General features: G+C 49.9%; 2 protein-coding genes across 2 annotated transcripts; one reads left to right on the top strand and one right to left on the bottom strand.

Moving 5' to 3' along the window:
* Positions 1-60: 60 nt before the first annotated feature.
* DFFB (DNA fragmentation factor subunit beta) lies at positions 61-8,735 on the top strand. Its single transcript, XM_014057887.2, has 7 exons — positions 61-189; positions 287-416; positions 1,280-1,468; positions 1,666-1,745; positions 7,353-7,523; positions 7,906-8,006; positions 8,232-8,735. Exons 1-7 carry the CDS (start codon positions 85-87, stop codon positions 8,572-8,574), a joined length of 1,119 nt encoding a protein of 372 aa, XP_013913362.2. The 5' UTR covers positions 61-84; the 3' UTR covers positions 8,575-8,735.
* A 1,196-nt stretch (positions 8,736-9,931) lies between these two features.
* On the bottom strand, positions 9,932-13,520 carry CUNH1orf174 (chromosome unknown C1orf174 homolog). The gene is made up of 3 exons (XM_087702186.1): positions 13,420-13,520; positions 10,919-11,320; positions 9,932-10,713 (listed from the first exon to the last, which is right to left on the bottom strand). The coding sequence occupies exons 1-3, from the start codon at positions 13,432-13,434 to the stop codon at positions 10,597-10,599; spliced, it is 534 nt and encodes a 177-aa protein (XP_087558312.1). The 5' UTR covers positions 13,435-13,520; the 3' UTR covers positions 9,932-10,596.
* Positions 13,521-19,409: the final 5,889 nt, after the last annotated feature.

Below are 19,409 nucleotides of genomic sequence, written 5' to 3'. Positions count from 1 at the left end.
TCGGCCACGGATTGGCTGCGCTCCGGGCCAATCAAGGAGCAGGAGCCGCAGTTGGGGGGAGGCGGGGGGGCGGTTTCCGGTGCAATGGCGGCCAAGGCCTTCAAAGTGCGGGCGGGCCCCGCAGGGCGCAGATACGGGCTGGCGGCCGGGAGCCTGGCGGAGCTGCTGCGGAAGGCCTCCCGGCTGGAGGTGGATGAAGGGAAGGGGAAGGAGGAGGAGGGCGGGCGGCCGGCGCGTCTCTGTCCGAGTAACGGTTCCCTTGAGGGGCTTCCCTGCTTCCCCACAGCCGCCCTTGGTGGAGGGCTGCCGGCTGGGCTGCTACGAGGACGGCCGCCAAGTCAGCGAGGAGGCTTTCCGCGCCCTGCCCGAGAACTCCGAACTGATCCTGCTGCGCCCCGGGGAGGAATGGAGCGGATGTAAGTGGCGCAACACACACACACACACACACACACAAACAAAATACACAACACACAATACACAACACAACCCCCTCCCCTGCTCCTCTTCCAACCAGCCCCAAATAGGTCAGCTAAGGGTTGGTTTCTAGCGCTGTTAGAAATTTAGAACTTTGCCTCTATGAGGACTAGCGCCTTGCTCAGATTGATTGTATGGTGTCTTGTTTTTAAATTGTTTCTTTTGAAATCGTTCCTTATTTTTAACTCTGGATTAGAGACCACCCTGAGGACTAGCAACTTGACATACTAGGAAATGTGCAAACCTCAAAGATCCAATATATAGATACATACATGCACATGTACATATATAACACAGACAAATAAATGTATACATACAGGCACTCATACGTACATACATATACATACACTCGTATACACATATAGGTACGCACACACATGGGGAAGCGGTGGCTCAGTGGCTAAGATACTGAGCTTGTCAATCAGAAAGGCCGGCGGTTCAAATCCCTAGCGCCACGTAACGGAGGGAGCTCCTGTGACTTGTCCCAGCTTCTGCCAACCTAGCAGTCTGAAAGCAGGTAAAAAATGCAAATAGAAAAATAAGGACCACCTTTGGTGGGAAGGGAACAGCGTTCCGTGCGCCTTCAGCGTTGAGTCGTGCCGGCCACATGACCACGGAGATGTCTTCGGACAGCGCTGGCTCTTCAGCTTTGAAACGGAGAGGAGCACCGCCCCCTAGAGTCAGGAACAACTAGCACATATGTGCGAGGGGAACCTTTACCTTATGCACATATACATATGCCCTTAAAGCTAATCATCTGCAGGAATGAGTAATCTTTGGTTTTCCCGTCTTTTTCTCCTGGCAGACGTCAGTGAGATCGAGCGCTTCCTGAGCGCTTTCTCCAGCTGTTCTCCTGGCGTGGTCCACGCAGCTCAGGGGCTCCTCTCAGGCGAGGAGGCTCCGATGAGGTGCAAACTCTTGTCTGACCTGATTCAGAACCTCAGCGAAAACATCTCTGCCGAAAGCAGAAAGGAAGACGAGATGTGGTTTGAAGGTCAGTTCTGAGCCGACCTCTTGTGCATCTCTCTGGCGTTTGGTCTGTGGGTAAAAATGCTCAGGATGTCGAGAGTTTTGGGGAACGCAGCCTTAAGGACTAGAAACTTGACAGTCTCGCTTGGATTTGGAATGTGGGCCCAAGAGGCTTTTTGGGAAAGCAGAGGACTGACGGCATTCATTTCCGACCATTCCTAGGGGTTGAGTCTCGGTTTAAGACCAAGTCCAGTTATATGCGCCATAGTTGTGAGAGCAGAATTCGTGGATACATGAAAGAGGTAATGTGTGAAACTCCTTACCCAATCTTTATTTTGACCTTAAGGTTTTTGGAGACAAAGCCGGCCTTCACCATACCTACCTATTACCTAACCATTGTTTATGGTGATCAGGCATTCGGCAAATTTATGCGCATGTGCGGGTTTGGAATGGCGACCGGGCTTTTTCGCTCTACATTAACCTGGCGAAAAAGCACCGGGAAGCCCCAAACGGACCGCAAAAATTGTTGGGAACAGCGCCTGGGAGAGCCTAAGACCCTCGGATCCCATAGGACCTGTTGAAATCCGGAGGCTCGCATTTTCTCCATAACGGCAGCCCGGGCTACCCAGCTGTGCGAGGACGGCGGCGACGGCGACGCGCGGCGGTGAGAGCGGCGCGCGGGCGTTCGGAGCCTGTTCGGAGCCTCCCCTTACCATCTCTGGCCTTCTCTGGCCTTGGGAACAGCGCCTGGGAGAGCCTAAGATCCCCGGAATCCGGAGGCTCGCATTTTCTTCATAACGGCAGCCCGGGCTACCCAGCTGTACGAGGGTGGCGGCGACGGCGGCGCGCGGCGGTGAGAGCGGCGGCGGGCGTTCGGAGCCTGTTTGGAGCCTCCCCTTACCATCTCTGGTCTTCCTGGTAGCCCTTGGTGCTGCTGGTGAGCCCCCTGGCCAATTACCTGCTGGCCCCTGGTCCTAGCATCCATCCCAGAGCAGCGGAACAGCAGCTGCTGAGGTTGGAAGAGAAACGTGGAGGAAAGCATGGAGGAAATGGCGGCGCCAATCAGCTGACTCACAGTATTACATTTTACATCCTCTTCTCCGGCCAGCTTGCTGACTATGCTGGAGCTGAGTAGTCGTGACTGAGATTGTGAGTCTTGGTGACTAGTGAACTGAGAGGGGTGAATTTTTAATTTATTTTACTTTAAAGAAGGGGGCTGTCGGAAGTTGTTGGAGGCTGCACTGAATTTACAGATTGAATGGACGTGCTTGTTATCGCCCTAGACGCCCCCCCCCCCTCGGATCTATCTCTGCTCACTGTACTATCTGTCGCCATTTTATTATTTATGATTTATCATCTGCTGCTTTGCTGTCTATCGTCGTTGTAGCCCCCTCCGGACTTTGCTCCCTGCTCATTAAACTAGTAGGAGGAGTAGGACTGTGGCCAACTGGCGGGGAGAAATAGAGGATGGCGACTACAGGGATAAGGACTGAGCCCCGAGAATACCAGCATTTCTCCTTCCATCTCCAAGAGCGGTGCAAGTTAGCCTCGAACTCTGGTCCCCTACATTGGGGCCCTTATATATCCTTGGGAAAGAGACTCTCGAATATACAGCCCGCTAACTTCCACCAGTGGGACAAGACTATACGGATGTCGTTTATGAACTTTGGAGTCTTATATTTAATTTCGCTTGCCTACAGCCACCTGATATACTACGTACTTTTGATTTGGTGGCTTAGGACATTTCCTCAGGTCATAAGAAGGGAGAGGAGCAAACCATCGCTTCCTCCATTGTTCCCATATTATTATTATTATTATTATTATTATTATTACATACTATAACTGCGCAATTTTAAATAGAATGCTGAGTGTATGGGAGCTGGCTGGAATTGAATGAATGGCCCACTTTTAGTAATTGTTACCCTTGTATTTTATATGTTTTAAATTTTTACGTGGGAATTGTTAGAGTGGATAAATGAGTATGTTTGACTCGGAGGACCTGCTGGGGAAGGCGGGAGGAACCGGGGTGGTTGGGGGGACCATGGACATGGGAGTGGGTCGGAGCATAGCGGTCGTGACAGGGAGAGGCAGATACGGCGGGGACCTTAGGGCTGGCCATTACCGGGGAAGGAGGGTTCGCTACATTGCAGAGATCCCTCCTTCCGGCCCTAGGAGTCCCACTCCAAGACCAGATGGCGCGAGTAGTCAGGACCCTGGTCTCAGGCTGTTGTCGCTAAATGCCAGGTCTGTTGTTCACAAAGCTCCCCTCGTCCGGGACTTAATTGTTGACGAGAGGGCAGACCTGGCATGTATTACTGAAACCTGGCTGGGCACAGAAGGAGGAGTCCCCCTTGTAGAGATGTGCCCAGAGGGATTTCAGGTGCTTCATCAGCCGAGAGCCCAGGGAAGGGGTGGCGGTGTGGCTATTGTAATCCGGGAGTCTCTGTTACCTCGTAGGGTCCCTGCTCCGGAGCTTGTCGGGTGTGAGTCTCTGCTGATAAAGTTGGACCTCAAGGGTCAAGTGGGTTTGCTGCTAACGTACCTGCCTCCCAACTGCGTTGCAGCATCCCTCCCCTCGCTCCTCGAGTCAGTAGCCGAGCTGGCAGTTGAGTTCCCCAGGCTTATAGTTCTGGGGGATTTCAACTTGCCATCGCTCGGTGAACGCTCTGATGGGGCGCAGGAGTTCATGGCCTCCATGACGGCCATGGGCTTGACCCAAGTAATTCGGGGCCCAACCCATGCAGCGGGTCACATGCTCGACCTCGTATTCCTCTCGGAGCAGTGGATGTGTGATCTTGGTCTGAGGGGTAATGAGATCATACCCCTGTCGTGGTCAGACCATTGCCTACTGAGGCTTGACTTCCGGAGGCCAAACCCCCACCGTAGGGAGGAGGAACCGACCAGGTGGTTCCGCCCCAGGCGACTTATGGACCCTTTGAGGTTCCAGACGGAGCTTGGGGTTATTCCTGATACCCTCGCCCACAGTTCGGCGGAGACTCTGGCTGCCGCCTGGTACTCGGCGGCGTCGGAGTCTCTCGACCGGATTGCGCCACTACGGCCCCTCCGGGTCAGTGGATCCCGGAGAGCTCCCTGGTTTACCGAGGAACTCCGGGAGAAGAAACGCCGGAGGAGATGCCTAGAGCACCAGTGGAGGTCCGATAGGTCCGAGGTAAACCGAGCACTCTTAACTACCTGCACCAAGGACTATGTCCGAGCATTAAGAACTGCAAAAAGATCATATATTTCTTCCTTGGTTGCGTCCGCCGAGTCACGCCCAGCCGCCCTGTTCAGGATAACCCGCTCCCTCCTTAATAGGAGGGATGCGGGAGACCCCTTGCAGGGTAGGGCTGAGGATTATGCTCAATTCTTGGCGGACAAAGTAGCTCGGTTGCGATCGGACTTGGACTCCACCGCAGTAGATCCAGCTGAGACACGGGAGGATCATTTGCCACATCAGTTCTGGGTTGAGTTCCAGGAAGTTGCCTCTGGGGATGTGGACAAGGCCATCCGAGCTGTAAGTGCCTCCACTTGTATTCTGGACCCGTGTCCCTCCTGGCTGGTGGCTAACAGCAGGGAGGTGACACATGGCTGGATCCAGGCGGTTGTCACCGCCTCTCTTCGGGAGGGGCACTTCCCCGCCGTACTCAAAACGGCGGTGGTGAGACCCCTCCTAAAGAAACCATCGTTAGATCCAGCCATCTTAAACAACTTTCGTCCTGTCTCCAACCTTCCCTTTATCGGGAAGGTTGTTGAGAAAGTGGTGGCCTTTCAGCTTCGACGGGCCTTGGAGGAAGCTAGCTATCTTGACCCCTTCCAGTCCGGCTTCAGACCTGGTTACAGCACAGAAACCGCTTTGGTCGCATTGACCGATGATCTCTGGAGGGCCAGAGATGGAGGCTATGCGTCCATCCTGGTTCTCCTTGACCTCTCAGCGGCTTTCGATACCATCGACCATGGTATCCTTCTGCGACGACTGCGGGAGGTGGGAGTGGGAGGCACTGTTTTGCGGTGGTTCTCCTCTTACCTCTCGGACAGGTCGCAGTCGGTGTTAGTGGGGGGGCAGAGATCGTCCCTGAGGCCCCTAACATGTGGAGTACCTCAGGGTTCGGTCCTATCCCCCCTACTATTTAACATATACATGAAACCGCTGGGCGAGATCATTCGGAGGCACGGGATAAAATACCATCAATATGCGGACGATACACAATTGTATCTGTCCGCCCCGTGCCAACTCAATGAAGCGGTGGACGTGATGAACCGGGGTCTGGAGGCCGTTAAGGACTGGATGAGTGCTAACAAAACGGGATAAAATACCATCAATATGCGGACGATACACAATTGTATCTGTCCGCCCCGTGCCAACTCAATGAAGCGGTGGACGTGATGAACCGGGGTCTGGAGGCCGTTAAGGACTGGATGAGTGCTAACAAACTGGTGCTCAACCCGGATAAGACCGAGTGGCTGTTGTGTTTCCCCCCCAATAATTTGGCTAATACACCAACGCTTAGGCTGGGGGGTCAAATTTTATACCCCTCAGATAGGGTCCGCAACTTAGGAGTCCTCCTGGATCCACAGCTGACTTTTGACCACCAGCTGTCAGCTGTGACCAGGGGGGCATTTGCCCAGGTTCGCCTGGTCCGCCAGTTGCGGCCCTACCTAGATCGGGGGGCCCTCACAACAGTCACTCGAGCCCTTGTGATCTCTAGACTGGAATACTGCAATGGGCTCTACATGGGGTTGCCCCTGAAGTGCATCCGGCGACTACAGCTAGTCCAAAATGCAGCCGCGCGAGTGATAGTGGGCGCACCTCGGTTCGCCCACGTTACACCTGTCCTCCGCGAGCTGCACTGGCTGCCTGTTGGTCTCCGGGTGCGCTTCAGGATAATGATGACCATCTTTAAAGCACTCCATGGTAGTGGATCTAGGTACTTGAGAGACCGCCTTCTGCCGATTACCTCCCTAAATCGACCAATCAGATCGCACAGACTGGGCCTCCTCCGAATTCCATCTGCCAGTCAATGTCGACTGGCGACCACACGGAGGAGAGCCTTTTCTGTTGCTGCCCCGACCCTATGGAACGAGCTCCCCATGGAGATCCGCACCCTCACCACGACCCAGACCTTCCGCGCAGCCCTCAAGATCTGGCTCTCCCAGCAGGCCTGGGGATAGGCTTCCAATTACCCGCCCGAGTGTTTGATTGCTGAATGAAAGCTGTGTTTTATTATTTTTCTTTTGTTCACAAAGTGTTTGTTTTGACCTTGCACTTCCCCTCCCCTGTGGTTGTAAGCCGCCCTGAGTCCCCTCAGGGAAAAGGGCGGCATATAAATCCCAATAAACCTAAACCTAAACCTAAATGATTGATTGAACTTTTCCTCGAACTGATTAGCACTTAACAGTCAAAAAAGTTGCTTATTTTTGCATGATTACTTTGTGGCCCATTACTATTTTGTTTATTAAATCAAAAAAGAAAGGCATAAAATTCAAGGTGAAGCACAGTTTGGCACATTATCTGCACTAAACATTTGTAATTCTAACTTTCCATATTGTGCTCTTAATTACATGGAAACGTCGAGTGTATTTTTTGCGGACTGCAAACTCACAAAGGCTCCCTGATAATATAGACACAAACCTTTTTAAGCTGCTTTGGGATTTTCTTTCTTTTATGTTACGGGCAAGGCATCCCCCATAATTCCCTGCATTTTTTCCATCCTACTTTTTAGTTTGGTTTGCTTTCGCCATTCTTATTCAGGGTTTGAATTAGCTTTTGATCGATCAGGTTTCAGCCTGGTTTGTGGAAAAAAAAACCACCGTGAAGTTTGCTTTGGGGAGCGGACTGGCAAGGAAGCCCAATTATCTTTAAATGATATTTTTAAATAAGATACTTAAAGCTTGCGTTTCTCCCTCCAAAGGTTGGGGCTTACGTTTCTGCCGTCCCTCCCGCCCTCCAAATGAAATTCAGTGGGATCGCTGAAGCCATGCTGGAGAAACTGAAGTCGGAGAAATACAATGGTTTTTATTTTGACCGGAAGGAAGAGACCAAGGATCGCCTCTGCACACCGGAAGGCTGGTTCTCTTGCCAAGTAAGTGGTAAGAAAACCAAAGCAAAGGCGTTAAAGCATTTTTATTTTCCTCTTTGAGTGGCGTTGAGTGGTTCACTTTCGCTTTCCGAAGTTGAACCTTTGGTCAGGCATTGCAGGAAGCACGGGGAGAGGGGGGTGGGTCTTTCAGGGTGGGGCCCGCGGGCACGGGGATGCTCACGCTGGCTTTACAGAGATGCAAACTGCCCAACATATATTGACAGTGCCAAAATAAAACCTCCAGGTAGTTCTCAACTTATAAAAATGGATTCAAATGGTCCTAAGTTCCTTTTTTCAGTGCCGTTGGTACTTCGAACGGTCACGAAATGAATTGTTGTAAGTTGAGGACTCCTTGTCTCCAGCTTTGTGTGCCTCATATCTACAGGGCCCCTTTGACACCGAAGACTGCTCCTGGAGACACTCCATCAACCCTTACGGGAACAAAGAAAGCCGAATTCTGTTCAGCACGTGGAACCTCGACCACATGTGAGTCTCGGAACACAACCCCACCCTCTTCATTCAGTCATTATTTTTTGGCCCTTCCTGGGGATGATGGATCAATTGTGTGTAGACAAAAAAACATTCCTTGAATTTTAAGCTCCCTGGCTGCCGTATGTACAGACGGGGAAGAATTTCAAAAGAAACAGCAATATCACTATTGAATTTATAAGTTAAGTTGAGAAATACACATAACCTTCCTTTCTGTTTCAGAATTGAGAAGAAGAGGGCGGTCCTGCCCACCTTAGTCGAGGCCGTGAAAGGCTGCGACGGGAAGGAAATCGACTGGGAATATTTTTACCGGCTCATGTTCACCACGGACAATTTGAAACTGGTGCACATTGTGTGCCACAAGAAAACAGTCCACAACCTCGGCTGCGACCGGACAAAAATCTACCGTAAACGAAAGGCAGGCCGGAAGACCAGGCCTCTTTGCGGCCACAACCTAAGTCCACGGGCTCAATTGTCGAAAACGAAACAAAAAAACAACACCAAACTTTCTAAAAACAAGGCAACAAAAAAGCCCCACCCCATAGCTAAGAAGGGATCCGCTTAACGGCTGTGCCGTTTGCTTAACGACGACTGCAGAAGAGGCCGAATCAAATTTGCCTGGCCAGGAAGCTATTTTTGTTATTTAAATGATTGCTTTTAACTCCATTCCGTATTTTTTTTTAAAAAAATAGATTAAAAAAAAATTAAATTACAGAAATTAGTGAATATTTTTGCCGTTTGTTTCCCCCCACCTCTTCCATTCATTAAAGGCTGCAACTTGGTGAGCCACCTTTGGAAATGTCGGGAAATCCCCTTGCAAGCCGGAATTGTTTCATTGCAGGGTCTGATGGGCGATGTGAACCCAGAAAAACCAGGTTTGTTCAGTAACCACTTTTAGTAAGTTACAGACGGTGCTGTGGGAAGAATCCTACCGAGGTGGCGCAGTGGTTAGAGTGCAGCACTGCAGGCTACTTCAGCTGACTGCAGTTCGGCTGTTCAAATCTCACCGGCTCAGGGTTGACTCAGCCTTCCATCCTTCCGAGGTGGGTGAAATGAGGACCCGGATTGTTGTTGGGGGCAAAATGCTGACTCTGTAAACCACTTAGAGAGGGCTGAAAGCCTTATGAAGCGGTATAAAAGTCTAACTGCTATTGCTATCTATCTATCTATCTATCTATCTATCTATCTATCTATCTATCTATCTATCTATCTCTATCATCTATCTATCATCTATATCACCTATCTATCTTATCTATCTAATCTAACTATCTATCTAGCTATATCTATCTATATCTAATTATTTATATCTATCAATCTATCTATCTATCTCTATCTATCTTATCTATCATCTATATCTATATCTATCTATCGGATTGTGGGGGACGATATGCTGACTCTAAACCGCTTAGAGAGGGCTGAAAGCCCTATGAAGCGGTATATAAGTCTAACTGCTGTTGCTATTGCTATGATTTAAGCGATAACTATTGTGTCAGCTGTGAAGAATAAGGACAGGAGCTGCTGACCTGTTTTCATCCAGTTTTGGGCCTGTTCCTGGATTTCAGTGTCTCTCAACTACGTAGATTATATAAATAATAAATGTTACTTTGTCCTTTACTGATCTAAGCGCACCAACTCAGCCTTCAGGGACGAAAGCAGTTCCTTTCGGTCATCGTGGTTGTTTTAATTTTAGTAATAAAGCTTTATAATTGTGGTAATCTAAGGCAGTGTTTCTCAACCTTGGCTACTTGAAGATGTATGGACTTCAACTCCCAGAATTCCCCAGCCAGCATTCGCTGGCTGGGGAATTCTGGGAGTTGAAGTCCAGACATCTTCAAGTGGCCAAGGTTGAGAAACACTGATCTAAGGGAGCAAAATCTTGTGAACATTTGTATCTTTAAAAAAAAAAACCATTTCTTGAGCTCTAAAATAAGAGTCTTTTATTCATAGTTAGGGGCAGATGTGCCCAACCTGGGAGGGCCCACACATCTGCCATTAGTTTTTTTTAACCCCTCCAACATCTGTTCACAGAACATAAACTAGGTTTTAACGTGCAGTCCACAGCTTAGCCAGGTTTTACAAACTTCAAAAACAGCTCTGAATGAACTCAGAAAATGGTTTAAAAAACACGCTTTTAGATAAAGAGAGATTTGATACGCCTGGGGAAAAGAAGCATACGGAACAACAGAGTTGGAAGGGACCTCAGAGGTCATCTAATCCAACCCCCTGCTCAAGCAGGAGTCTATTCCAGCCCAGTCAAATGGCTGACCAATCTCTTTGAAGACCTCCATTGATGGAGCACCCACAACTTCTGGGTGGTGGGTTGTCAAGTCGTCCAAGGCTCTGTCAACATGGTCGTCGTTGCTGCTGTGACCCATGGGCTTCGCCAGAAACGGGGACCTTGGCTTGCGAGTAGCCCAGCGTCCATCACCATCACGCCGGTGGTTCTTCCTGAAGAACACAAACTCTGGAAGATGTTACAACGGCGAGGAGCATTCTTAGCCTTTACTGGGCCTGGGAAAAGGGACAATTCACCCAGGGTTGGTTCTCGCTGGCCTTCAAACAACCTTCAGGGAGAACTGCGGGGCCTTCAGAGCACCTCTTCTCCGCTCTCCTCCTCTTCCTCCTCTTTGGCAATAAAGTGCATTCTTCGGAACTCCCGCCGGCTGGTGTTGCTCCGTGAGAAGGAGGCGGCCGGTGGGGGGTCCTGGAAGAAAGAGGCGATGGCCTTCAGAGCTGAAGTGTCAGCCCTCCATTAGTATGGACTTTGATCCCCCAAATTAAGAGGCTGAAGCACCTTCCGTTGACCACCCAAAGGAAGGAGGGCCTCCTTTTGCCTCTTACCTGCCTCCTGTGGACTCCCAACTCCCAGAATGCCCCAGCCAGCCTTGCGGAAGGGCACCCACCCGTACCTGCGTGAATGCCATGCTTCCGAAGAACCGGTCCATCGGCAGAGGCTGGTTACTGTCCTCGTCCAAGAAAACGCTATTGTCCGGCTCGCTGATTTGGCCGGACGCCTCCTCCGGCTCCATCTGCAAAGAGGTGGACGCAGTCTCGTCTCCTTCCTCTTCCTCCCCCTCCTGTGGCCGGTGGGGCCGGAAGGCCTCAGACCTCCTGGGCTCCGTGTTCTCCTGGGCTCCATCCTGGGGGTTTTCCTCGTTCGGCACCCTCGCCTCAAGGTCCAGGGTGGAGGCTCCCGAGTGGGCTTCATCAGCCAGCCCCACCCCAGGCGCCGTCGTCTTCTTGGCCCCCCGTTTCTTTTCGCATCTCGGCTTCTTCGAGGGACGCCTGGTGGTCCCGTTGTGCGAAGGACCCTGCGGAAGGAAGGGCAAGGAGAGAAGGAAGCCCGCCAAGGACCCTCGAAACGAGACACTTCCTATCGGTGAGAACAATCAATCAGTGGGATGGAGGCTGTCCCCCCGGAGGTTGTGGGTGCTCCATCGTTGGAGGTCTTCGAGAAGAGACTGGATAGACTGGGGCTGGACTAGAAGACCTCCAAGGTCCCTTTCCAGCTACTGTGATTCTGCATTCTGTTGAAACTGCTGGTGGGATGGCTAGCAAGTCAGAACTGGACTTGGAAACCAATGGATTGCCCTTCAGGGGTACCAAAATGCAGGAGATGCTATGGCTCATGAACCTCACTAGTGTTTCTCAACCTTGGGGACTTTAAGTCCTGTGGACTTCAACTCCCAGAATCCCCCAGCCAGCACAGGTGTGCTGGCTGGGGGATTCTGGGAGTTGAAGTCCACAGGACTTAAAGTCGCCAAGGTTGAGAAACACTGCACTAGGCATTTGCATCAACATTAGCCTATGCTTATTAGGCTGGCAATTCTTTCTTTTTTTAAATTAATTTTTTATTTTATCAATTTCATATATACATTCACAATTATATGATCTCATAACTGTTATTAATAATATGTATTTATAACAATTTTTCCCTACAGTTGACAATATACTTGAAGATTGCTTTCTTAACATCCATAAACCCATCTTATCTTACAGCCTTCCCTCCCTCCCTCTTTCCTTCCCTCGTTTCTTCTCTCTACTCTCCTTCCTTTCCTCCTTCTCTTCCCTCCCTCCTTCCCTCTCTTCCCTCCTTCCTCCCCTTCCTTCCCTCCTTTCTTCTCTCCCTTCTCTCCTTCCTTTCCCCCTTCCTTCCTCCTTCCTTCCCTCCTTCCTTCCTTCCCTCCTTTCTTCTCTCCTTCTCTCCTTCCTTCCCTCCCTCCTTCCCCCTTCCCTCCCTCCTTTCTTCTCTCCTTTCCTCCTTCCTTCTCTCCTACATTCCCTCCTTCCTTCCCTCCTTTCTTCTCTCCTTCTCTCCTTCCTTCCTTCCTTCCCTCCTCCTTCCCCCTTCCCTCCCTCCTTTCTTCTCTCCTTTCCTCCTTCCTTCCCCCCTTCCTTCTCTCCTACATTCCCTCCTTCCTTCCCTCCTTTCTTCTCTCCTTCCCTCCTTCCTTCCTTCCTTCCCTCCTTTCTTCTCTCCTTCTCTCCTTCCTTTCCCCCTTCCTTCCCTCCTTCCTTCCCTCCTTCCTTCCTTCCCTCCTTTCTTCTCTCCTTCTCTCCTTCCTTCCCTCCCTCCTTCCCCCTTCCCTCCCTCCTTTCTTCTCTCCTTTCCTCCTTCCTTCCCCCCTTCCTTCTCTCCTACATTCCCTCCTTCCTTCCCTCCTTTCTTCTCTCCTTCTCTCCTTCCTTCCCTGGCAATTCATGCAACATTAGAAAGCTCCCATTGTCCCCATGCTGATTTATTCAGGGTTAGGCTAATATTGATGTAAACATCTATTTCCACATGAAAAGCATTTCTTAGAATGCTACTAGTGTACATAGAATGCATAACGCAATAAATATGTATGTTAACATATTAGTTTCATAGTCTATTGTAATTTAAATAAAATATAAAAAGAACGATAATAGAATTGTATTGATTTATACAAGTTTTTTAAATTATGTGTGTGATGATAACGAGTATTGTAATATTTAATTATATAAGTGCATATTTATACACATATAATATAGTCATACCCACATTAATTAATTACCCCAAGTAATCCTTATCATTCACGCTCATATATAATTTAAAAACTAGTATAAATCAATACAATTCTACATTAATTCGCCTAGGATAATTTATGCAAATATATGCTAATATCCGAGCAAATGCATGGTTTATGCAAATGTTTATTTCAATATTTAATTATGTACGTGTATATTTATACACACGCATACATATATGCCCATATACACCCACATAGGTACCCCAAGTGATCCTTTTCGTTAACCATGCATTTACTCAAATATTAGCACAATTTTTGCATAAATTAGCATAGCCCCCCCGCAGGTCCTGCTAGCCTGCTTTGCATATATCCATATGCAAATCGCGGCTCGAGAGGCCCCGCCCCTTGCCTGCTCCACTCACCCGCCGGGCCCGCATGGAAGAAGCGGCGGGACCCCCACCACCCTAAGGCCACCTGCTCCCCGCCAGGACTTCCGCCTTCCGCAGCAGCACCACCTTTCCGGTAAAGTTGCCCAATTAAAATGCAGGACGGGGGAACGCCCTCTCTCTTCCGTCGTTGCCTGGCAACAAGACCTCCCCCCGTCTCCCGACGGGACTTCATTCCCGCCTTGAGCGCCGTCGCCATCTTTCTTCGGGGCACCTTTATATGGCAGTTCTTTCCAAGCCTAAGAGCTCCTTAACTGTGAAGCTTTTTTTCGGTTTTTTTTTTATTCCAGGTAATCTCTTAATCGCCTAAGGATTAGGGTTAGGTGCTTCACCCCCTTCAGTGCTGTGTTTTCTAAGAATTTTAAACAGTAGGCCAAGGCTGACGTAGAAACGGCCATCTTTAGGGAGGGTAAGCCCACTTTTCCTCCTGGATGGAACGTAGATATATGTGACACGTAGATATATGCGACGTGTAGAAGAATATGCCTGCGTCGAGTTTACGAGTTCAAATGAGCCTTTTGAATTATTATTATTTTTTTTGCAAAATTGCAAAAATAAAAATACACAACCCGCAACAGAGACATGGATTAAAAGTACTCCTCGATTTACGACCGTCATCGGGACTGAAAGGTAAGTTGCTAGGCGGTCTGGTCATTAAATGAATCACATCCAATTTTTCGACCCCCCTCCCCCCGCTGGACGTTAAGTGAACCCTCCATCCCCGACTGATGTTGCTTATCAGAAGTCAGCTGCGAATGGTGACACGGGGAGTGCAGGATGCTGCAACTGTCACAAATGCAAGTCACTTGCCAAGCACCTGGATCGCAATCACGCAATAATGGGAGGGGACATTGCAACGCGGTCATAAGTGCGAGGACCAGTTGCAAGCCACTTTTTTCAGCTCCAACTTTGCTATTTATTTATTTTTTTCTAAATGGATGGTTATGAACTGAGGACCACCTGTGTGCTGCCTATATGCCTCTAACCGGTCTATAAATTTGTGGTTTGGGGAGCGTCCCACCCTGCTAGGTTGGTGTAGCCTTTTTCTAAGCCCCAACACCCCCTTCATTCTCTCTCTCTCTCTCTCACACACACAAACACACACTCACACTCGTGGTTGCCTTGGCAGGCTTACAAGGTTTTTGTGTTGAAGAAGGAAGCAAAATCAATAAAAATGCTATTAGCAAGGATTTGTTTTGCCTTCCAAAACTGGTTGTAGAAATTGCTGCAGGAGGGAGGAAAAATCCTTTTTTAAAAAACCTTAAGGTATGAAGTCATCCTCTCCCTTGTCAAATGTTTATAATTGAAAGATGCTCTTAAAAAGCTGGAAGGGGCCAAAAAATAAAAAAATAAAAAAACCCCGAAGGGAACAAAGAAATGGAAACTGGCCTGTCATCAGACATCAGCCTGGACTTGGCTCAAATCAAGAGTTGAAGGATGAAAATGCGGCTCTTATTATTTCAACGGAGAAAATCAAACCAGAACACGGAAGATAGAGTGACAGGGATGGAAGGGACCTCGGAGGTCTTCTAGTCCAACCCCTGCTCAAGCATGAGACCCTCGACCATTCCGGACAAATGGCTGTCCAGTCTCTTCCTGAAGAAGAGAAGTCACCGAAAGTAAAAAACTTTGAATTTTACTGTTTTGAATGTTGGGCTTGTCAAGAAGAGGATGGGAAGCAGGAAGACTGTCACGCATCTTTTGACCAGCAGGGGGCACCCATCGCCCAGAAATGAAATGGCTGCGCTTCCTTCCCTCAAGGTTCTTTCCCCTAGTTTAACCTACCTTCTCTCTCTGGACAAGCCAGCATTTGATCTGGGCTAAAGAAAACCACCATGAGGATAGAAGAACGCCAGAGCAGACACATAGAAGGCTTCCTTCCTCTCTTTCACTTTTCCTTCCTCCCTCCCTCCTTCATCTTCCCTCTCCTTTTATTCTTTCTTTCTTTCCTTCCTTCCTCCCCTCTTTTTCTCCTTCCTTCTTTCTTTCCCTTCTCCCTTTCTCTTTCCCTCCCTCCTTCCTCTTCTCTTTCCCTCCCTCCTTCCTTCTCCCTCTTCTTTCCCTCTCTCCCTCTTTTTTTCCTCCCTCCCTCCCTCCCACCCACCCTCTTTTTTCCTTTCCTTCTTTCCCTTCTCCCTTTCTCCTTCCCTTCCTCCCTCCTCTCTTTCCCTTCCTCTCTCCCCCACTCTCTTTTTCTCCTTTCCTTCTTTCCCTTCTCCCTTTCTCCTTCCCTCCCTCCTTCCTCTTCTCTTTCTCTCCTTCCTTCCTCTTCCGTCTTCTTTTCCTCCCTCCCTCCCTCTTTCCTTCCTTCCTTCCTTCCTTCCTTCCTCACTCCCTCTCTCCCACTCTCCCTCTCACCCTGTTTTTCTCCTTTCCTTCCTTCTTTCTTTCCCTTCTCCCTTTCTCCTTCCCTCCCTCCTTCCTTTTCCCTCTTCTTTCCCTCTCTCCCTTCCTCCCTCTTTCCTCCCTTCCTCCCTCCCTCTCTCCCTCCCACCCTCTTTTTCTCCTTTCCTTCTTTCCCTTCTCCCTTTCTCCTTCCCTTCCTCCCTCCTCTTCTCTTTCCCTCCTTCCTTCCTCTTCCATCTTCTTTTCCTCCCTCCCTCCCTCTTTCCTCCCTCCCTCCCTCCCCTTCTAATTGCTTGGAAGATGCAGGATTGTCTGTCTGTCTGAAAGGAAAGGCTTTCCAGAGAAGGACTCAGGGCTTTGGTCCAGGGGGGGGCGAAGTTTCAGCCCTGCCCAGACTCGGCCGTCTTGGGCTTTCCGGAGAGGCTGCCGGGCGTGGAGGGAAGTTTCTGCTCCACTAACACTGAAAAAAGGGAGTTGGGAGAGAGAGGATGAGGTTGTGACGTCAGCCGAAGGGGAGAGTTGTGTGGGGGGGGGGCGTTTCTGCTCTTCGCCAACTGCAGCTTCAGCAGCCTCCGATTTGGAGAGGGTGCTGGGCTTATGGGTGGCCTCAAATAAACTCAGCCCCAGCCCCCTTTCCCCCCCTCCCTGAGGGTGTGTGTGTGTCTGGGGGGGGGGGAGCTGCTCCCAGGAAAGCAGAACAAAACCCAACAGGACAGGCTTAACCCCCCCACCCCCCCTCCCCAGCTACAGTTCTCCTCTGTTCCTCCCCCAGAAGAGAAGAGAGGGCTTGGCCCACTTCCCTCCTTCCTTTCTTTTTCCATTTTGTCTTTTTCTTTCCCTCCTTCCTATTCTTCCTCCCTCCCTCTTTTCTCTCCCTCCCTTTCTTCTCTCCCCTTCCTTCCTTCCTCCCTTCTTTCCTTTCCCTTTCTTCCCCTTTTCCTCCCTTCCCTCCTTCCCTCCTTTCACCGCCACCCTCGTCTTCCTCCCAAGTCACCTAAGCCCCTTGATTTCCCTAAACAAATGTGTTCCCCGTGATGGGGAACCTGTGGCATGCGTGGCAGAGGAGGCACGTGGAGCCCCTCTCTGTGGGCATGGGCACCATCGCCAGCTGCTCTCCCGGTTTCCGGCAGTTGGTCTTCATGGGTCCTGGAGGGCCGGAAAACGGCCCCCAAAATGACCAAAAAACTCCCATGGTTTTCATGGCTGTTTCCATGACATTTTTGGGGACATTTTCAGGCTGTTTTACGGGCCACAAACGGCCTGAAAGCAGCCAAAATACAGGGATGGGCATGCTGGCATGAGTTCCACTTTTGCCACCCCCCGCCCTACCCTAATTCCAACCTCCCCCAACTCCTGTATTGGAGAGATGGCACAATACTCCTTGCGGGAAAGCCCCCCCCCAATGTCCTCTTGCAGCCCCTTCCGTGCAGGCCTCTCTTAGGAGCCCTTCCAAAGGCTTCGGAAAAGGGACGGGGTCCCCCCCTTTGGGCAGTTTAGAAGAGCCAGGGGGGGAGGCGAGGTCTCCCTGGGAGGAACTCTGGTGCCATCAAACCCCAATTGCCTGGCAGGAAGAGGCTAATTTCCATGGATCTCCTTCAAAGCTGGGTAAGGGGCCTTTCCATTTGCCGGGTGCCAATTTGGGGAGGGGGGGGCACCGCCTTGCAGAAGAAGAGGAGGAAGAAGAAGAGGAGGAGGAGGAGGAGAAGCAGAAGAAGATGAAGAGGAAGAAGAAGAAGCAGAAGAAGATGAAGAGGAGGAGGAGGAGGAGAAGCAGAAGAAGCAGAAGAAATGGAGGAGGAGGAGGAGAAGCAGAAGCAGAAGAAAAAGAAAAGAAGAAGAAGAGGAGGAGGAGGAGAAGAAGAACAAGAAGAAGAGGAAGAGGAAGAGGAGGAGAAGAGGAGCAGAAGCAGAAGAAAAAGAAAGAAGAAGAAGAGGAGGAGAAGAAGAAGAAGAAGAGGAGGAGGAGGAGGAGAAGAAGCAGAAGCAGAAGAAAAAGAAAAGGAAGAAGAAGAAGAAGAAGAAATGGAGGAGGAGGAGGAGAAGAAGAAGAGGAGGAGGAGGAGGAGCAGAAGAAGAAGAGGAGGAGAAGTAGAAGAAAAAGAAAGAAGAAGAGGAGAAGGAGAGGAGGAGGAGGAGGAGAAGCAGAAGAAAAAGAAAAGAAGAAGAGGAGAAGGAGAGGAAGAGGAGGAGGAGGAGGAGAAGCAGAAGAAAAAGAAAAGAAGAAGAAGAAGAAGAAGAAGAAGAAGAAGAAGAAGAAGAAGAAGAAAAAGAAAGAAAGAAGAAGAAGACTCCTTGCATTATTTAGGGGGGGGATTTCTCTGGGGAGTTGGATGCTTCTCTCACCCCACACGATGTGCGAACACCGCCCGGTCTTTCAGTGCTGGGCGAGGGGCCTGTTTTACAGCCGCCTCATGAAAAATGAAGAGGCCGGGCTGATTTTGGCAAGGGAAAATGACTTAACCCCGTGTAAAAGCCATGAATATTTGATGCCGGAGTTTATTAAATTTCTACAAGCATCAACCTCGAATGCAACGCCCTGCACAGATTCCCCCGAGCCAGAGAAAAGTGAAAAGTAGATTCAGGCCGTTTCCAGGTCGTCCTCGACTTACGACCACAGTGGAGCCCCAAATCCCTGTCACTAAGTGAGACCTCAGCGCAGCGACTTTGGTAAATCGCCTGGGACCCTTTTGTGACTGCTGCAGCATCCTCAAAAGGTCACTTGACTCGTATTTATGACGGTTGCAGAGTTCCCAGGGCCACGCGATCCCCTTTTGCGACCGTCTGTCCAGCAAAGTCAACGGGGGGAAGCCGGACTCACTCAACGACCGTTTGACTGGCTGATCAAACGCCATGATTCACAAAGGTCGCAAAATGGGGCAAAACTCACAACTGTCTCGCTCAGCAACCAAAAGCTTGGATTCGTAAGTCCATGCCGGTTGCCAGGCACCCCAGTTTTGATCTCACGACCACGGGGATGCCGTGACCGTTATAAGCGCGAGGATCAGCTGCAAGCGGGAGGAGCAGCTGTAAATCCATTTTTTTTTCAACGCTGCCGTAACTTTGAACCATTGTTTAAAAATCGTTGTAAACCGAGGACTCCCTGTTAAATAACCTGAGATTAGCTTCACAACCTTCTGCATGTTTTTAATCACTTTGGGAAGTTTCAAAGGCTTAATTCCCCCCCCCCCCCGGGGTTTGGTGGGTATGGAGGGAGGGGGCATCTGATGCCAAATTTTACCCACCCTTCGCCCTGATTTTCCCGCAAAGGAACCTGCTGAAGCCAATTTGGAGTCCCCAATACCAAAAAAAAATCACATTTGGCCAGTCCAGATGGCTGAGGTTATAAATTTTATTCCGTTTTTATTTTATTCCCCCCCCCTCTGCTCCCCACTCCCAATGCCGTCCATCCTCTCTGCTATTTGAAGTAATGGCTTCCTTCATCTTCCTTCTCGTAATATATAAGGGCCTCGTGTTGCTGCAGTGGGATTGCCAAGCTCATTTGTCACACAGACCTTGCTCCCTGGGTGCGTGTGTGTTTGTGTGTGTGTGTGTTTGTGCGTGCGTTGTGACTCTGTTTTTGTGCAGAGCCATCGAGCTGCATTCAAACCTTTCTCTAATTG

This window comes from Thamnophis sirtalis, unplaced genomic scaffold (genome assembly GCF_051295495.1).
Source record: "Thamnophis sirtalis isolate CommonGarterSnake01/CBP01778 unplaced genomic scaffold, rThaSir2_p1.2 scaffold_15, whole genome shotgun sequence".
In the NCBI taxonomy this organism is placed as follows: domain Eukaryota; kingdom Metazoa; phylum Chordata; class Lepidosauria; order Squamata; family Natricidae; genus Thamnophis; species Thamnophis sirtalis.
This window is presented reverse-complemented; position numbering and strand designations above follow the sequence as displayed.